General features: G+C 45.3%; 1 protein-coding gene across 2 annotated transcripts in view; it reads right to left on the reverse strand.

The window, feature by feature from the left end:
• The window catches only part of LOC116954522 (ferritin heavy chain B-like), a 53,384-nt gene that overhangs the window by 22,195 nt on the left and 15,250 nt on the right, over positions 1-15,939 (reverse strand). The window contains exon 1 of one of the 2 annotated variants that reach the window (XM_032975096.2): positions 4,655-4,932. The exons of the other annotated variant lie outside the window; for it this stretch is intronic. Within the exon in view, the coding sequence (XP_032830987.1) occupies positions 4,655-4,756 (102 nt within the window). The 5' untranslated portion in view covers positions 4,757-4,932. Of the gene's footprint in view, positions 1-4,654; positions 4,933-15,939 lie in introns of those variants that run through there. 2 annotated transcript variants of the gene reach the window in all.

Genomic DNA, 15,939 nt, shown 5'->3' on the forward strand with positions numbered 1-15,939 from the left:
ATATATTTTATTATTATATTGTTTCCCTTCAACGTGACTTTACCGAAAGAACCAAGAATATGAATCCCTGCAGTCACGAAAGCTTTGAATCAAAATTTATCACTGACGTCTACGAGATCATGAATGACTGGTGCACCACAGCATTGGTTGGCCTCAATCTCTCAGCAAAATTTGACACCATCGACCGTGAGATACTCATTGGGTGGTTAAGGTCAAGTAATGGTGTATTGGGTACAGAATTGGGGTGGATTGAGTTATATCTACGTGGTCGATCACAGTTCGTCAGTCATTGCCTATGCCATGCCTAGTTGGCATACCACAGGGGTCCGTCCAGAGGCCCTTTAAATTTTCAACATACATTTCTCCAATTGCCGATGTCATCTCATCTTATTGCATGACATTAACTTTCATCTATATGCTGATGATACACAATTGTGCACTGCAGTGAAGTCGAAATTAGACATGGAAAGCCTCAGTAAACTCGATGATTGCACACGAGTGGTGCACGTGTGGTTTTCACTAAACAAAATGCTGCTTAATCCAGAAAAATAGGAGATTCTGCTGGTTGGCAATCAGGCTTAGGCACAAACATTTGTGGTAGGATCAGGTGTGGCAGGCGCAGACTCCAGATTTCAGTTTTCTACTCATCTATGGCTCGTTGGGACACTGTCTACAGGAAAACCACCCACATGGATTCCTATTTAAAGCCTGATTCCCACCACCATCCAGCCCAGAAGAATTCCCTCATCAAAACATTACACCATAGGGCCCATTGCATCTCCGACCAGCACCAGCTATCCAGTGAACTGGTGCACGTACTCCAAGCCCTCAAGATGAATGGATATTCAGACCATACAATCCGTAAAGCTGTATCCCCAACCATGGGTAGAGAACCATCTGAAGACCCAATCAAAACCATCACCTTGCCATACATAGCAGAGGTTACCAAAAAGATTTCCAAAATCGTTAACAAACACAAGATTCAGGTTCGATTCAACACAGTACACAAAATCCCTGACCTGATCCCATCTGTGAAAGATGTGATTCCTGAGATGCAATACCCTGGTGACTACAAACTGAGTTGTGTCTGCGGTAGCAGTTACATTGGGGAAACGAAACGGCATGTCTCGGACCGTGTTCGTGAACACAAGGCAGATTTGAAACACGGCAGAACTAATACCTCTGCCGTAGCAGATCACTGCTTGAACGCTGTGGGCTCACACGACATTGTTTTTTCCAAGACCAAGGTACTCTGCAAACCTTTGGGCTACCATCAAAGATTTGTTCATGAAGCCATCCAGATATTTTAACATAGACATAACTTCAACCGAGAAGATGGGTACAAATTGAGCAATCATTGGAAGGACGTTATTAACCAGGTAAAGCCTGAACTGGTTGTTGATGTTTCCATCCTACCTGCCATTGTTAGCAGTTATTTCCGACTCCCTGAGTTACATTACCAATTTACATTACCAAGTTAAATGTCTTTACATTAACGGGCTAAATGTCTCACTAAAAAAGCCAAGGTTGCCCCTTTCCCTGGATGTGGTTGTGGCTCTCGTTCTTTAGCAGACTATAACTGGCTATGATGTTGTGTGCTTCAAATCAAGACGGAACATCACTGTTTTTAATGGTTCAAAATTTTAGACTCTTTAATCCCACAGACTTGCCCCACAGACACAACAATCTTACCACTACAAACCTATCTAACGCTTCCACTTTACTCTGAAAACCCATCACTTTTCTTGCTCCCCTTACCCTTTTCTCACCTTCACCACTAGCCGCATGCTTCTGGTCCATGATTAAGGGGAAAATTTATGTGAATGACCAACAAACAAGCAAAACATGCGGTTGCGATGCAAAGCGGTCTATGCCCTGCGGGAATTACAACCAAACGGACAGCTGATAAGCTACACAGCACCATGGCTGGCCATGGGTGATGCTGTGGTACGGACGAGAGCCGCGGTCCTGCAAAATTTGTAAATGCGTTGTTGCGGAGCCATGCTTACCCATGGATACTCATATTTCCAGGGCGCCGCTGGTAAATTGGTATACCAATAATAAACTGCGTATACATGAATTCTGAGGTTGGCAAGTCCGTGGTGAGAGAGGGATTGCTGTATAATAGGACGCTCATAATCAAGTTTAAGATAAAAACGGCCATTAATATAAAAATAGGTACAAAAATATAATAAACATTAAAAATCCCAGGTTAATCACGATCTGTTCATAATTTGTGGGTTAATCCCTGTCTATATTCATTGCCGATCACTCCCATTTGCTAGTATAGCATCATGTGACAGACCCCCTTTTTTGATTGGCTAATATCTGCATGATCGGTGATTCTGTCGCAGTCCGTTTTTATTGTATTACAGCAGACGCTCCATTCCACCCCTACCCCCGTCCTTCACACCACGTGACCCCATCCCCTACCTCTCCCCACTCACAAAACAAAGATTCCCCGTGTAGCCCACAGGCTGTTGGGGCAAGGGCTATGGAGAGTGTTGTGGCCACAACCACGCCCGCTCACCTTTGTCTTCCCCATGCTTGATGCTCAAGACACACACCACTCCAGATACTCATTTTAGGGCGAGTCGACCGAGCTTGGGGACAGTTATCACTCTCAAGCCATTGATGTTGGCTGTGAGTTCATCGAATTCCTCCAGGATAAATAAAGATTGTGATTCCAAACTCAGGGCGCCAGGTTTATAGTAGCAGTGCGCTATAACCAGTCAATCCATGTAGTTGTCCCGTGCCATGCTAGGTGTACGTGACCCTGTAAGTGTTTTGTTCACCTACCCGTGGTCTCCACTAGATTAAGTCGACCCTTGTCCACTTAATATCCCAGCGTGGCAGTTGACACAACGAGGAAAGTTTCCTACACCACCCCAGCACTACCACCTCGGTCCACTCAGCAATATACAGGGGTCCCCGACATACGTTGGGGTTAGGTGATCGGAGAGTTGCGGCTTATAACGAAACGATGGATAATGGGGAATTTCCCCCCATAGGAATAAATAGCAAGATATGTACTATGCATTTGTAGTGGGTTCTAATCAGGCGCACACCAAGACTAGGAGACAACACGTTTTATTAAGAATAGGCTTTTCCCATTTTTTTCTGGCAACAAAACTGAAACCTTTTTACACGGAGTCATGTCTGCATTAACCACAATACCTGCAGTCAAAATGCAACAAAAAACATACTATGGTAATATATGCATTGTCCTTGAAACTGATTGGTCCACACCAGAGACAGCTTTCTTTTGAGCCTCGTCTCAAACGGTGCAAAAGGCGAGCAGCTCAAAGATAATGCACTATCAAAGTAATGAGGGCTCGGGGTAAGCATCTACATCATTTGACTTCCTTTGCCAGTACCAAAATATAAGAATAGGGTTTTCCCCCTTTCTTCTGGCAACAAAACTGAAACAGACAAGATTCCTTGTAAAAAGGTTTCAGTTTTGTTGGCAAGACTGTCTGGTTTACTCAGACTATCTGGTTCATCCAGACTGTCTTGTCTTGACCCGACCTCCGTGACATCCGGAATCTGCATTAGAACAGCCCATTTATGTCGTTACACATTTACAGTTCCTGTACTATATTGCACAACACATAATGTGCACATATTTAAAACCAATTTTGAGTTAAAAAATCATTCAACAGCCTTTAATACTTAAACACTTGATTTAAACCATTTTTTATGAGCATTTCAAAGCAGCCCTGTACACTTTAAAACGTTTTCCTTTAGAAAAAAAATGGATTTGTGATATTTTAAAGCGATAACTCAAATAGAAAACAATTTTTTACGTAAAAAAGTGAAAATAAGTTTTTCAATGCACACTTTTATCTGCACTGAAAAGTAGAAAATAACTTTTTTGACCCAAGCATTCATCAAATTAGATGTGCTGATTAAAAGTAGGTGGCTTCCTTTAGATGTTTAATTTTCTTAAAGTGTGTGCATTGGAAAACTTGTTTTTACCCTATTTTTATGACCCTGTAGAGATGACAATGATGGCTTGCCTATGTCAACTCTTGTTTATACAATAAAAGAAAGCATGCGCATTGTCACCATTCGAGATTGAATAAAGAGGGGTAAAATGAAGTATTACTTATTCAAATGAAGTCAAAAACACAAATAGCTCAGGATTGGCGGGACATGACCGTTTTTTTTCATGAAAGCTTGAATTGTCACGCGAGATGAGTCTGTGTAAAAATGTCAGCTTGTTAGGGTTTGTAGATCCGAAGATGTTAAGCGTCAAAGACTTGAGGTAATATAGCCACACGGCAAGTTCAATAAAAGTGTGTAAAAAGCACATATCTTAAAAAGGAATTTTAACAAGAATTTACCTTAACCTATAATTTGTATGCTCTTACCTCGAGGAGTGGACGAGTGGTGTTGAAGGGTTGCGAAGATATTTTGCGATAAAGTCCGCGCAGATTACAATGAGCACTCGCAGCACTACGCACGCGATAGAACGTGACAGGACTGAAAAGATGGCAGCACATGCGCGAAATCCGAGTTGTGCAGGACATCTTCCCCCACCCACCAGAGGAATAATAGCCATTTTCTATACGTTTGAGGCATAAGCAATTAGAAAATAATACTTACTACCCAGGAACAAAAAATCGTGTTACATAATTATTCACCCACTCACCAGGGAGAGGAAGACATAGGAAGCATGCAGAGTCATGTTGACCTGGCGGTTTATGGCCGCCTCCACATCTGGGCTGTAGTTTTGACGAACCTGGGATGCCATTATTTCTGCTTTCGATTGAGAGAATGGGACTCAAGAATACATTTAACAGGAATTTTCTCGGAGGATATTTTGTAACTGAGAGGAGCAAGACTTCCACAAGACGACGGGGTTCCCTCAAACACTGTTGAAGTAAGAACTGTGACCTGACTGAGGGAGCGCTGCTCAGCTCGCAGTTTATATAGCCGCATGGCAGCAGGGGGCACGTGGGCGGTGGATAAAGTTAACTAATCAGGGGCTTAAAAATGGACGGGGCTCGCATAACAGTAGGCGGGGCTATTCATGCGAAGCTAAGAGTGGGTGGGCTTATTGAACGATTGACAGATTAACTGCTGATGCCACTGTTGCACAAGCACAAACAACAACAGAAATCCTAAACACATTCGTCAATAGCATCGTAAACCTTAAAAGGAACATATATAATAGATGTTTCCGGTAAAGGCTTGTCTGCATAGTACACAGTGTGAGTCTATGGGTGTCTGTGTCTCTGCGTGTTTCCAACATCCTCACTCAGCTTAGCTCCATCCCTAATCTGAGATTGGTCGAGCGATGGGGCACTGGGGGATACAAAGGCAGGCATGGGGAGGAGGAATATCGCAACATTCTGGGTGTGTTATGTGTGAGAGGGTATGGTTATGGTTAGCATGGTGTCTATGTGCCAAAATACACTTTCACTTAGCCAGTGGTTATTTTGCAAAGTCAATGTGAGAATATGTTAAAATGATCATTAAAATTAAATGCTGAGTCAAGAATAGCGTCACGCATTTATTCTTAATTAATACATCTGTGATGACCGAGACAACCGACCACTCACCTAAAACAAGCGTAAGTGCAGATGGACAGTCAGGAGGTCAACCAAGACCTCCGGTTGGTGAGGCAAGGTTCAAAAGTATTGGAGGACAGATTTGAACGTAAAAGGTGGGAAGCAAGAGAAAACAGGGGCTACGGTTGACAACTGTTAGAGCAGGAGGACGAGAAGTAATTGAAGAAAGAGGGCTGAGCGAAGCTTCTAGAAAGAGGGCTCGCGGAGTATAAAAGGGGACAGCACAAGGGGAGGGGACGTTCGGGGAGATGAGTTGCAAGCATCAAGAACGAAGCCTGGGCCTAGTGTTGGTGCTGTATCTAATAAAAGGTTCCGAGTAACAACGTGTGGCGCGTTATTACATATTCATATTATAAATAAAAATATATTTTTGCCAATTCATAGTTACACTAAGAGACTCCCTGACTCGCATAGAAACACAGTATTTGAATAACGTGGGTCTCTGTGAGTCTTACGTTTCTCTATACTTGTCTATGGTTCTGTGTGAAACTACGAGTGTGGGAAGTGGTAGTGTAGCGGTTAGCACACTGCTCTAATCGAGCTCCGATCGAGATATGATATTTTAAACACATGTTTCTGTGTGATCGAGCAGTGATTGAGCAGTATTTGAGTTATGACATTTTTTATACATGTGGTGTAGCAGCGCCGACTGGAGGCCAGAAGTAACAATAGCGGGTTTACCTACCCAAGGGGAGACAGTATACACGGGAAAGTCCACAAGGGGAAGAACTGGGGCAAGGGTTATGGAAGGGATAAGAACTGGGCCAAGGATCATGGAAAGCATCCATCTTGGAGCTCCCAGAACCAGCTAGAAGGTTCAAAAAGGGGGGCATGGCCTGGGTGGGGCCTGGCCCCGCTGGAGGCATAAAAGGGGGTGAGAGAGGGAGCTCTGGGCTGTCTGTGGGAATCAGGGTCGTCTTGCTGTAGAAGTCGTCCTCTTCGTCACTGCCGTCCTTGTCATTGCCCGACGTCGCCACTGCTGGATAGTTAGCCAGCTATTCAGTCAGCGCCGTCGAACTTGACGGTCAGCGTTACATTATGTGCTCAGTGAGTCGTGTAGTGTGAGTACGAGTACTATAAATAAAGGTGCCTCTACAGTTATTGTCTCCGGAGTCCTACATTACACATGTATCTATGCAATCAAGCAGTAATCGAACAGTCATCAAGCTTTGATATTTTGAATACGTGTCTATATGTTTGAGCAGTAATCGGGCAATGAAATTACTCTTTGGTTCTTTCGGTAAAGTCACGTAGAAAGAAATTAAATTAAATAATCATGGAATACGACGTTTCGATTGCAACACAAGCAACCATCATCAGGTACAAATGAATGAGAAAACATAGTCAACTTGGAAATATAATGCAATACAATACAGAGAGTCGGCCAAAAAAACAGTCAACACCCCATCTGTTTAATTACGTTCTTCCAAAGATTGCTAAATTTGAGAGAGAGACAAAACATAGACACGGAGACACACAGACAGACACAGAAGCAGAGAGAGACTCACACAGAGACAAACAGAGAGATAAACACACATAGGCACACAGAAAGACAACGTCTCTGTGTCGAGGCCTTAAATAGAAAGAGAGAGGGGGGGGAGGCAGAGTTGTGTGGAATTCCTGCCCATAGGGGGATGGACGAGCTGGACACTGGACTAATAAACAAACAAGCACGGAGCATTGTGTGGACTGGGACAGCAAACTACTGTCCGGTCGCGCAATGATCGGGCGAAGGCGGCAGCGACGAGGGCGATGACGATGACAGCAACGACGAGATGAGGCCAATCCCAGAACCGGCAGCCCAGAGCTCTCGCTCTCCGCTGCTTTTATTCCCCTCGGCACGGCTTGACTCCGCCCTAGCTGCGCCTCTCTTCTCGAACCCTTTAGAGGCTTGCAGGGACTTCCACACGGGGTCTATCATGACCCTTGCCCCAGTTCCTCCGCCCTGCTAGCACACCCGCGTATATGCTCAGCGGCGTGTGGGCTAAGTGCCCACCTGCAGTTGCTGCTGCTGTCCAACAGACAGCTCTGTCACTAACCATGTGTCTGTGTTCGAGTAGTCATCAAGCTATGACATTGAATGCATGTGTATATGGAATCAAGCAGTAATCGAGCAGCAATCTACCTATGCCATTTAGAATACATGTGTCGATGTGTTTGAGCAATAATTGAGGGGTTTTGGATTAGACCCAGCACTAGTAGGCATGGAATAAGCTCCTGGGCCAGGACAAATGGATCAAAATCTGGCAGGCCCCAGCAGCAGGCCCTAGGTGGCTATCACTAAAGCTTATCCAATTCAAATCCATGCACGGTAACTCTATGACTAATGAAAGAGGCACATCTACTGATGCTTCCTCTGACTACCCTGGATGCCCTCCGGGCACAGCTCACTTACCAAAACACCTTTTGGTCATGCTCGGATATTTCAAAATTCTACCTCGACATCACAGATTATTTTAACAGGATCTGTGACACTAACCTTAACCCCTCAATCGAATCCACTCTGTGGAGCCTAAAACCAAACGGAGCATCTAAACACAAGCATGCATGACTATAAAACTTTAATATCATCGCAAGGAAACTATTCTGGCTAATTGGAAAAATCACGAACCTCCCTCCTAGAAGCTGTGGCACAACACCCTCCAAGCCCATGCAAGAACGGAGCATCTTAGCCATAAGCTCAAGGGTAAGGAGCGGGAGTTTGAGGGTAGATTGTCCCCATTCCTACTGAATCCAGCGTGAATATGAACATGGTGGGGAGGTGACACACTCTTGATATAGAATTCCATGGAGAGGCATGAGGTAGTCCCTGCCGCAGGGGATATACACTCATGACAAGTTCACTTGGTGCATGTATGTAATTTTGTAGATGTTTAGTTTTGATACATTCTCTACCCCCCCCTCCAACCCTTCCCGAAAAGGTTGCGAGAAGAGAGTGTGAGAAGAAAAAATAGGTTTTCCCACCTGATGATGATTGCTTGTGTTGCAATCGAAACGTCGTGATTTATTTTTATTTTATACCTATGTGACTTTACCGAAAGAACCAGAGAGTAATACAAAAAATGACTACGAAAAATGTAGGAGTATTTTTTCGAGATTTACGATGATACTGTAAATCACTTTCACGAATGTAGTCTCCCATCATGTTCTTGGTAGCGGCATTCAAAGTCCAGTATATCCTGGTGGCAGCGCTCGCCTTGCTCCTCCGAGTACGCTCCCATGTTCTCCTTGAATGTATCAAGATGCGCATCAAGGATATGGACTTTTGAGGGACATCCTACAGCCCATTGTGCCGTAGTTCTTCACCAGAGTCTCAACCAGCTCCACATCGTTTTCGACCTTGTAATTGCCCAGGAAGCCACGAAACACTGTGACAAAGCTGTCCCAAGCCGCTTTCTCCTTACTAGTGAGCTTCTTGGGGAATTCATTGCACTCCAGCATCTTCTTTATCTGTGGTCCGACGAAGACACCGGCTTTGACCTTTGCCTCAGACAGCTTCGGGAAGAAGTCTTGAAGGTACTTGAAGGCTCCCGACTCCGTATCTATACAGCTCTGACAAGGCCCAATTTGATGTGCAGTGGTGGCATCAGCACCTTCCGGGGGTCCACCAGTGGCTCCCACTTTACGCTGTTCCTCCCTACAGAGAACTCGCTCCGCTGTGGCCAGTCCCACCTGTGGCGGTGCGCCTTGGTGTCCCTGCTGTCCCAAAGGCGAAGATAGCAGGGAAACTTGGTAAAACTGCCTTGGAGACCCATCATTAATGCCACCATTTTGAAGTCTCAGATGACCTCCCAGCCGTACTCACCATACTTCAAGGTGTCCAGCAAGGTCTTGATGCTGTTGTAATCCTCTTTGAGGTGCACCGAGTGAGCGAAGGTATGAGACGGGTACTTGTTATCATTATGGAGCAGGGCAGCTTTGAGGCTCCTGGATGAGCTGCCAATGAAGAGGAGCCACTCATTCTGGTTATAGGCGATTCCAATTACCTCGAACAGACTGGTCACATTTTGGCAGAAGCAGAGCCCATCTTGACGGGTGAAGAAGCTGCAAAAAGGTTGTTGATGCTTCCTCTGATCTGCGACTTGCACACTTTTATCCAACTCTGAAAACCCACCGGCTATCATAAGAGATTTGTTCATGAAGCCATCCAGATAAAAAACACAGACACAACTTCAACCGAGAAGATGCGTACAAACTGAGCAATTATTGGAAGGACGTTATTAACCAGGTAAAGTCTTAACTGACTGTGATGTTTCATCCTACCTGCCGATATCAGCTGTTATTTCCGACTCCTTGTCTCTCTCTCTCTCTGTGCCTCTTTCAGATCTTTCCCCCAGTGACTCTAGTGCTGCTGCGGGGTCCAACTTTCTGCCCCGCTCCCTCTCTCCCCCCCCCTTCTCTCTCCCCCCTACCGCCGATACCTATAGAACCTCACGCCACGGCAACTCTCTCGCCTACTTCAGCAGTTTTTTTCTTGCTGTAGTTGTCTCACCTGATGACGATTGCTTGTGTTGCAATCGAAACGTCGTGATCTATTATACGTGTAAAGGAGTTCCCGACGACTCACTCGGAGGCTAAGGTAAGTTAAGGGCTTCCACCAAGGGTTTATTACAAATCTTTAACAATACACAGGGGTGAACAACTTCCCAGGGGTTAGGGGTCCCGGGCTAGGTCCCGACACAGCCGGCTGCCCTGTGCTGTCTCCTCTACGCCAGCCGTGGGATCAACCAACACGGGCGACCGAGGAGCACAGCCACATCTAGCCTGGCACTGTGCTCTCCCCTATCCCTACCCTCTGGCCCCTGGCTCCCTGTTCCACCCTTCTCCGATCCTACTCTCTGGCTACGACCCCGCTTACGTCACGGGGTCTCCCTTTTATCCTTGAGGAGCCGTGACGTCACTCTGCTGCCCCGAGCGCATGACGTCACATCATTGCCCTGGACAGCACACGTGACGCCACTTCCCCATTCTACTCCTCTACATATGTTTTCTACCTTCGTGACTTTAACGAAAGAACCAACGAGTATGGATTCCTGCGGTAACGAAAGCTTAAAATCAAGATTTATCCAACAAGTTCCACTGCTTGAGCCTAGACATCAAAAGCTTGGCATTGGACTTGGTGAAACCAGGATCTTTGATCAAGTCATTGAGGTATTTTTGGTTGGGGTAGTATGGGTTTCTCTCCTCAGCTTCACCTCTGAAATTGTCATCTGGATCTACAACGTCTTCCTCACTCTCTGACTTGCTGCTCTCTTCTAAAGACGGCTGCTCTCTCTCCGCATGAGTGGGTACGGGGAGCTCATGGCAGTGTGGCACCGGAGCGATAGATGAAGGAAGGTCCGGATACGTAATAGCAGGTGCATTCTTGCCAGTCCAACGTTTGGAAGGTTCCATCATGCTGAAATAGCAGTTGCTTGAGTGGTCAGTGGGTTCCCGCAAAATTCTAGGGATAGCGAACTTCATGGCTCTCTTTTCCCCTCTGTACCATCCTACAAAAATACATTTATTTCACCCATGACTAATGTGTAAGAGATTCTCGCAACATTTTTCATGTATGATATATTTGTTCAATAACACTGAAAATTCCAAAACATTTAAAAATTAAAAACTTTTACAATTTTAAAAATTGTAACAAATTTTATAACATAAAATTCCGAGCAACAATTGTCCATCTTACCTTCCAGAGTTTTTTTGCATTGCTCGAAGGTGAAATAAGGTGCCCAGGGTTTGTCTTGAGTGGTTCCTACCTAAGTTCATACATAATTATCTTAATTATAAAAACTGTAACCTGCGGCGAGATCTGAATCCTAAAACTGGACATAATTACACTAAAATCATAATCAGTAAATGTTAAAGCGAGAATCATTGTATTTTCACCATTGCTAATACACCCCTAGATAATGAAGCTAAGCATCACACACACACATGTAGTGAGTCCAACTGAGTCGCAGACGTTATCTTGGAAGCAACACTATTTAGTCCGCATTAACACGCAACACAACACGATCTACACTTGGGTCTCGAATGCCCATCTAACCACGCTACGGCAGAACTAGATACGGTCCGCTATCCCGGGGTCCCGGACCGCGTGGCTAGAGGCTTCTTCTCCCCGACGTGGATCTTCGTAACACCGGCACACGAAGAACCTCGAGCTCCTCATGGGGCCCTCGTTATATGCCCCCGGGCTGGGGCTGGCTCCGCCCTTCGCCCCGCCCACCTTGCAGGTCTCTCGAGTTCTTTCTCGAAGGTTCCCGAGAGCTCATTTGGACCACGTGACCGCCCCATGGCCCCCGTCCACCGGTGGCCCCCCTCCAATATCGTCCGGTCACGTGTGAGCAGGTCAACCAGCGTATCATGCCCCAAGGTAACCCTGGCTGGCCGATGCTCCCTCTCGCTCCCTCACCGGGAGCCCGCACCGCACACTGCTCGCGGTGCCTCCACGCTAACCAGCGGTCACCCAAGCCCCGCTAGGGCTGGTACTACATCCTGGATCCTGACAACACATTACCGGCCGTGGCTTCGCAAGCCCCGGCACCATACAGTGACAAGCACAGTCACTACACACAAGTTAATCACACACCATCTCACACACACACGATACGCCCTTAGACAACGAAACCAAGCAACACACTCACACATTCACACATCAATTACAAATACACTCACGCACATAATACACCCCCTAGACAACGAAAGAGCCAATAATAATACACGTAACTACACGCACACCTATTGATCCTAATATAAACCAACACACACATTAATAATACTCCTCTACACGCACACATAGATCATATACATACATTTTCACGTAATATTTTACATACATTTAATCACACATACGATTGATCACATTACACTTACACTCAATGAATATCAATTAACATTAAATACACACACTTTCACTAATTTATTAATTCCATGCATTTGCATAATTTCGTAATTTGCATATCACACATTTGCATGTTTTCCAAGTTTTTTCTTTAAAAAAACACATTTCACAACACAATATCTCCAACAGTATCAAAGGCCGCTGATACGGGAAATATAACAAGGGTTGAAATACAGCCCCTGTCCATTTCCATGAGGAGTTCGTTTGCCACTCAAACCAAGGCGGACTCAGTTCCAGGCTGGGCCCTGAAGCTTGATTGAGTGACATCAAAGAAGCACTTGGCTTCAAGATATGAATCCAAATGGGAGGAGACCACCCTTTATAAAATCTTCAGAAAATGAGAATATTGGATATCGGGCGATAGTTAGCCAGAGAATACTCCTTCTGAAAGGGAAGCATTGACCAATTCGGTCACCATTGGCATTACTGGCTCAAAGGCCTCCTAATTCCCAAAGTGGTCCATTTCATCCCCGCAGTAGTCTGGATGAGGTCTGCAGGTAGGACTGGTAAAAAAGACTCAAAGATGAAAGGAGCCCTTGAGTCCAAGCAAGGATCAGGAATAATTGCTGGGCAGATAACCTCTCTAATGCAATCGATCTTCTTAGCAAAGAACCGATGGAAATATTTACAGCACTCTTCAGAAGGAGCAATCTATGTGGATGTACAGCCTGGGTGAATAAACTGTTGACCAAACTGAACAGCTCAGCACTGTGGTTCTTTGCCAAGTCAATCCTCATGGCGACGTTTTTTTTCTTTGCCACAAAATTAGCCCGTGTGTAAGCCCGTTTACAGCTTCGTCGATTTATTCGATCATCGAGCTGAGATATGCGCCAGCATTGTTCCATTTTCCTAAGTGGTACTTTTAGGGCCCTGAGGTCTCTAGAATACCAGGTGGGGGGGGGGGGGGTGCTCGTGGAAACTTATACATGAAGATGGCGGTGAGCAGCAAGATCATGGATAGCAGTATGGAGCACTAAATTATACTCATCAACCCTTTCATTGATGGTACCACTGTCACAGTAAAAGGAAATATGGGCTGATAAGGCGTCATGAAATCCAGAAGGGGTCATTTGCCTTTTGGGCCGAACCCAGCCTCCCTGAACTCCCCCAGACTGTCGGATACGGGTGGGGAGACTCTTGATCTCAGCAATTATCATCCTGTGATCAGTCCATAGCGCAGACGAAAATTGTATGGCCCAAACTGAGACCCTCTGGGCGAATACTAGGTTGATCATGTGGCCGTCATGATGGGTTGGGTCCTGAATAAACTGAGTAAATCCCATGGAACCCATGGTATCCAAAAGGTCTGTAGCCAAACTATTAGATGGGTCATACATCCATGTGTTGAAATCTCCCATCACAATTCTGCTAGGGAATTCCAGGAACAAGGGAGAGATTACCTCAGACAGCTGAGACGTAAAATCACCTTTGCTTCCAAGTGGTCTATAAACAAGGGTGAAATACAAGCCCTGATTCTCGTTCATGGCACAACGCACAAACGTGAATTCAAATGCCCATTGTGCCATTGTTTCCCATGATCAATCATATACTATCGCCAGTAGGAAGCCCACAGCTTCAGCTGCCAACTGAAAACACCACATCTTTGAGCAGGAGATATTCACCATTCTGGACAGCCCAGACAACCTACTAGCCTGGTTTATCCGTGTTGGTGTCTCGATATGTTGCCGGCCCATTGCCCAGCTATTTCATTTATTTCTCTCCTCCTCGACTGTTCTTGAGCAGTGGAAGTGAACCTCAATCAATCCTATACCTAAGATGTCCACCGCTGTTAGCCGTTCGACTTCAGACCAATATCCATCCCTTCTGTTTATTCCAGGATGCTTGAAAGGATTGTTGTAAGGACATTCATCTATCCCATTCTGCGTAAACCCACCACCATCCTTGACTTTCTGTGATCAATTTTCCTTCCGCCCTTTAGGCTCCACCACTGCTGCCATCATCAATATACTCTAGACCGTTGCTGTCACGCTCACCACAAATGAGTACGTTCGAGTCATCTGCCTGGACTTCAACAAAGCCTTTGACACTGTCCGTCATGCTTGTTTACTTGAGAAACTCTCAATCGTTAACGTTCCGAACAACATCTATAACGGAGCAGTTTCATTTCTCAATAACCATTCTCATTGCACCAAGTTTGTGAATGAGACTTCTGAGTATGCTGCGATCAATGCCAGTGTAATCCAGGGGTCAGCGGTTGGCCCTGCAGGCAGGCTTTATCATCACTGCCACTGACCTACAACCGAGAACTATTGGCGATGTAATCGTTAAATTCCCACGCGACAATCTATTTAATTATTCCAGGATCCAATTTTTGCACCACCTTCCGAAGAAATCGACCACATTCAGAAGTGGGCCATTTGAAATGACATCACACTCAATAAAGTCCACAGAATTGATCTTCAGGCCAAAAGGTAGACAAGGCACTCCTGCAGCATCAACCACATCCCTGATCCACCTCTCCTTCAATTTATCAAGAGAGGCGGTGATGAAATATTTGGGTGTGGTCATCACCAGTAACTTTTCAATGCCCCCCCATATTTCCTCTGTACTTGCGTCCTGTGCTCGTACTTTTTATGCCTAACGCATATTACGAGCGCACGGAATGCCGCAAAGCTGCATTTATACTGTTTACGCCTCAACCATTATTGCTAACATGAGCTACGGCTCTCCAGCATAGTGGGAATTTACCACCGCGGCTGAGCATGATCGGCTTGAGTCAGTTCTACGCCGCAGCAAAATAGCGGTGTTCTGTGCACCTAGTCGCTGATTGGTCCATTTTCACCCATCATTCTATCTAATCGGCACAGTGTTCTCCACCCATTTCTCCTCCCCAAAATCAAAATAACGTATTATCACTTGCATTTGCAGCCGCACGACCATGCATTACCACATTATACGTCTTTACTAGGGGACCAGCTCTTCATAGTTCATATGCTTTATTTTCATTGTTAGTAATCTCGATTTCTTGATTGTGCCTACATCCATTGATGTTTGCATTTTATTGTTTAGAACAGCACTATCTGACCCCCTCCCCCTTCTGTTTCCCCCCTTTGGCGACATGTTGCAGCCCTTTCCACCTTTCCTGAAATTATGTACGCAGCCATTGAGTGTCAGCTACTCTGACTCACTTGAGCGTGAATGTGTGAATAAACGATTTATATATTATATATCGGACCAGTGTCACGTGGAATGGAAAATCACCGATTAACAAGCCGGAACGTGACAATAAGACATCTCTGCGTGGGAACTCGCGTAGCATGGAAGGCAAACTCGTGTGTAAATAGCATGTGTTTTCATAGATAAGAAAACATTAACAATTAAAAAGGAGAACCCAGCATTTACGGAACCACAATGACTATCACGTCAACCTGGCATCTGCAACTCATTTCAATGTTTGCATAACAGCAGCAACAACAACAACCATAGTCCCGCGCTATTATCACGGTTGGC

The sequence above is a fragment of the Petromyzon marinus genome, chromosome 55 (assembly GCF_048934315.1).
Source record: "Petromyzon marinus isolate PM22_M1 ecotype Great Lakes invasive population chromosome 55, UKy_Petmar_22M1.pri1.0, whole genome shotgun sequence".
In the NCBI taxonomy this organism is placed as follows: domain Eukaryota; kingdom Metazoa; phylum Chordata; class Hyperoartia; order Petromyzontiformes; family Petromyzontidae; genus Petromyzon; species Petromyzon marinus.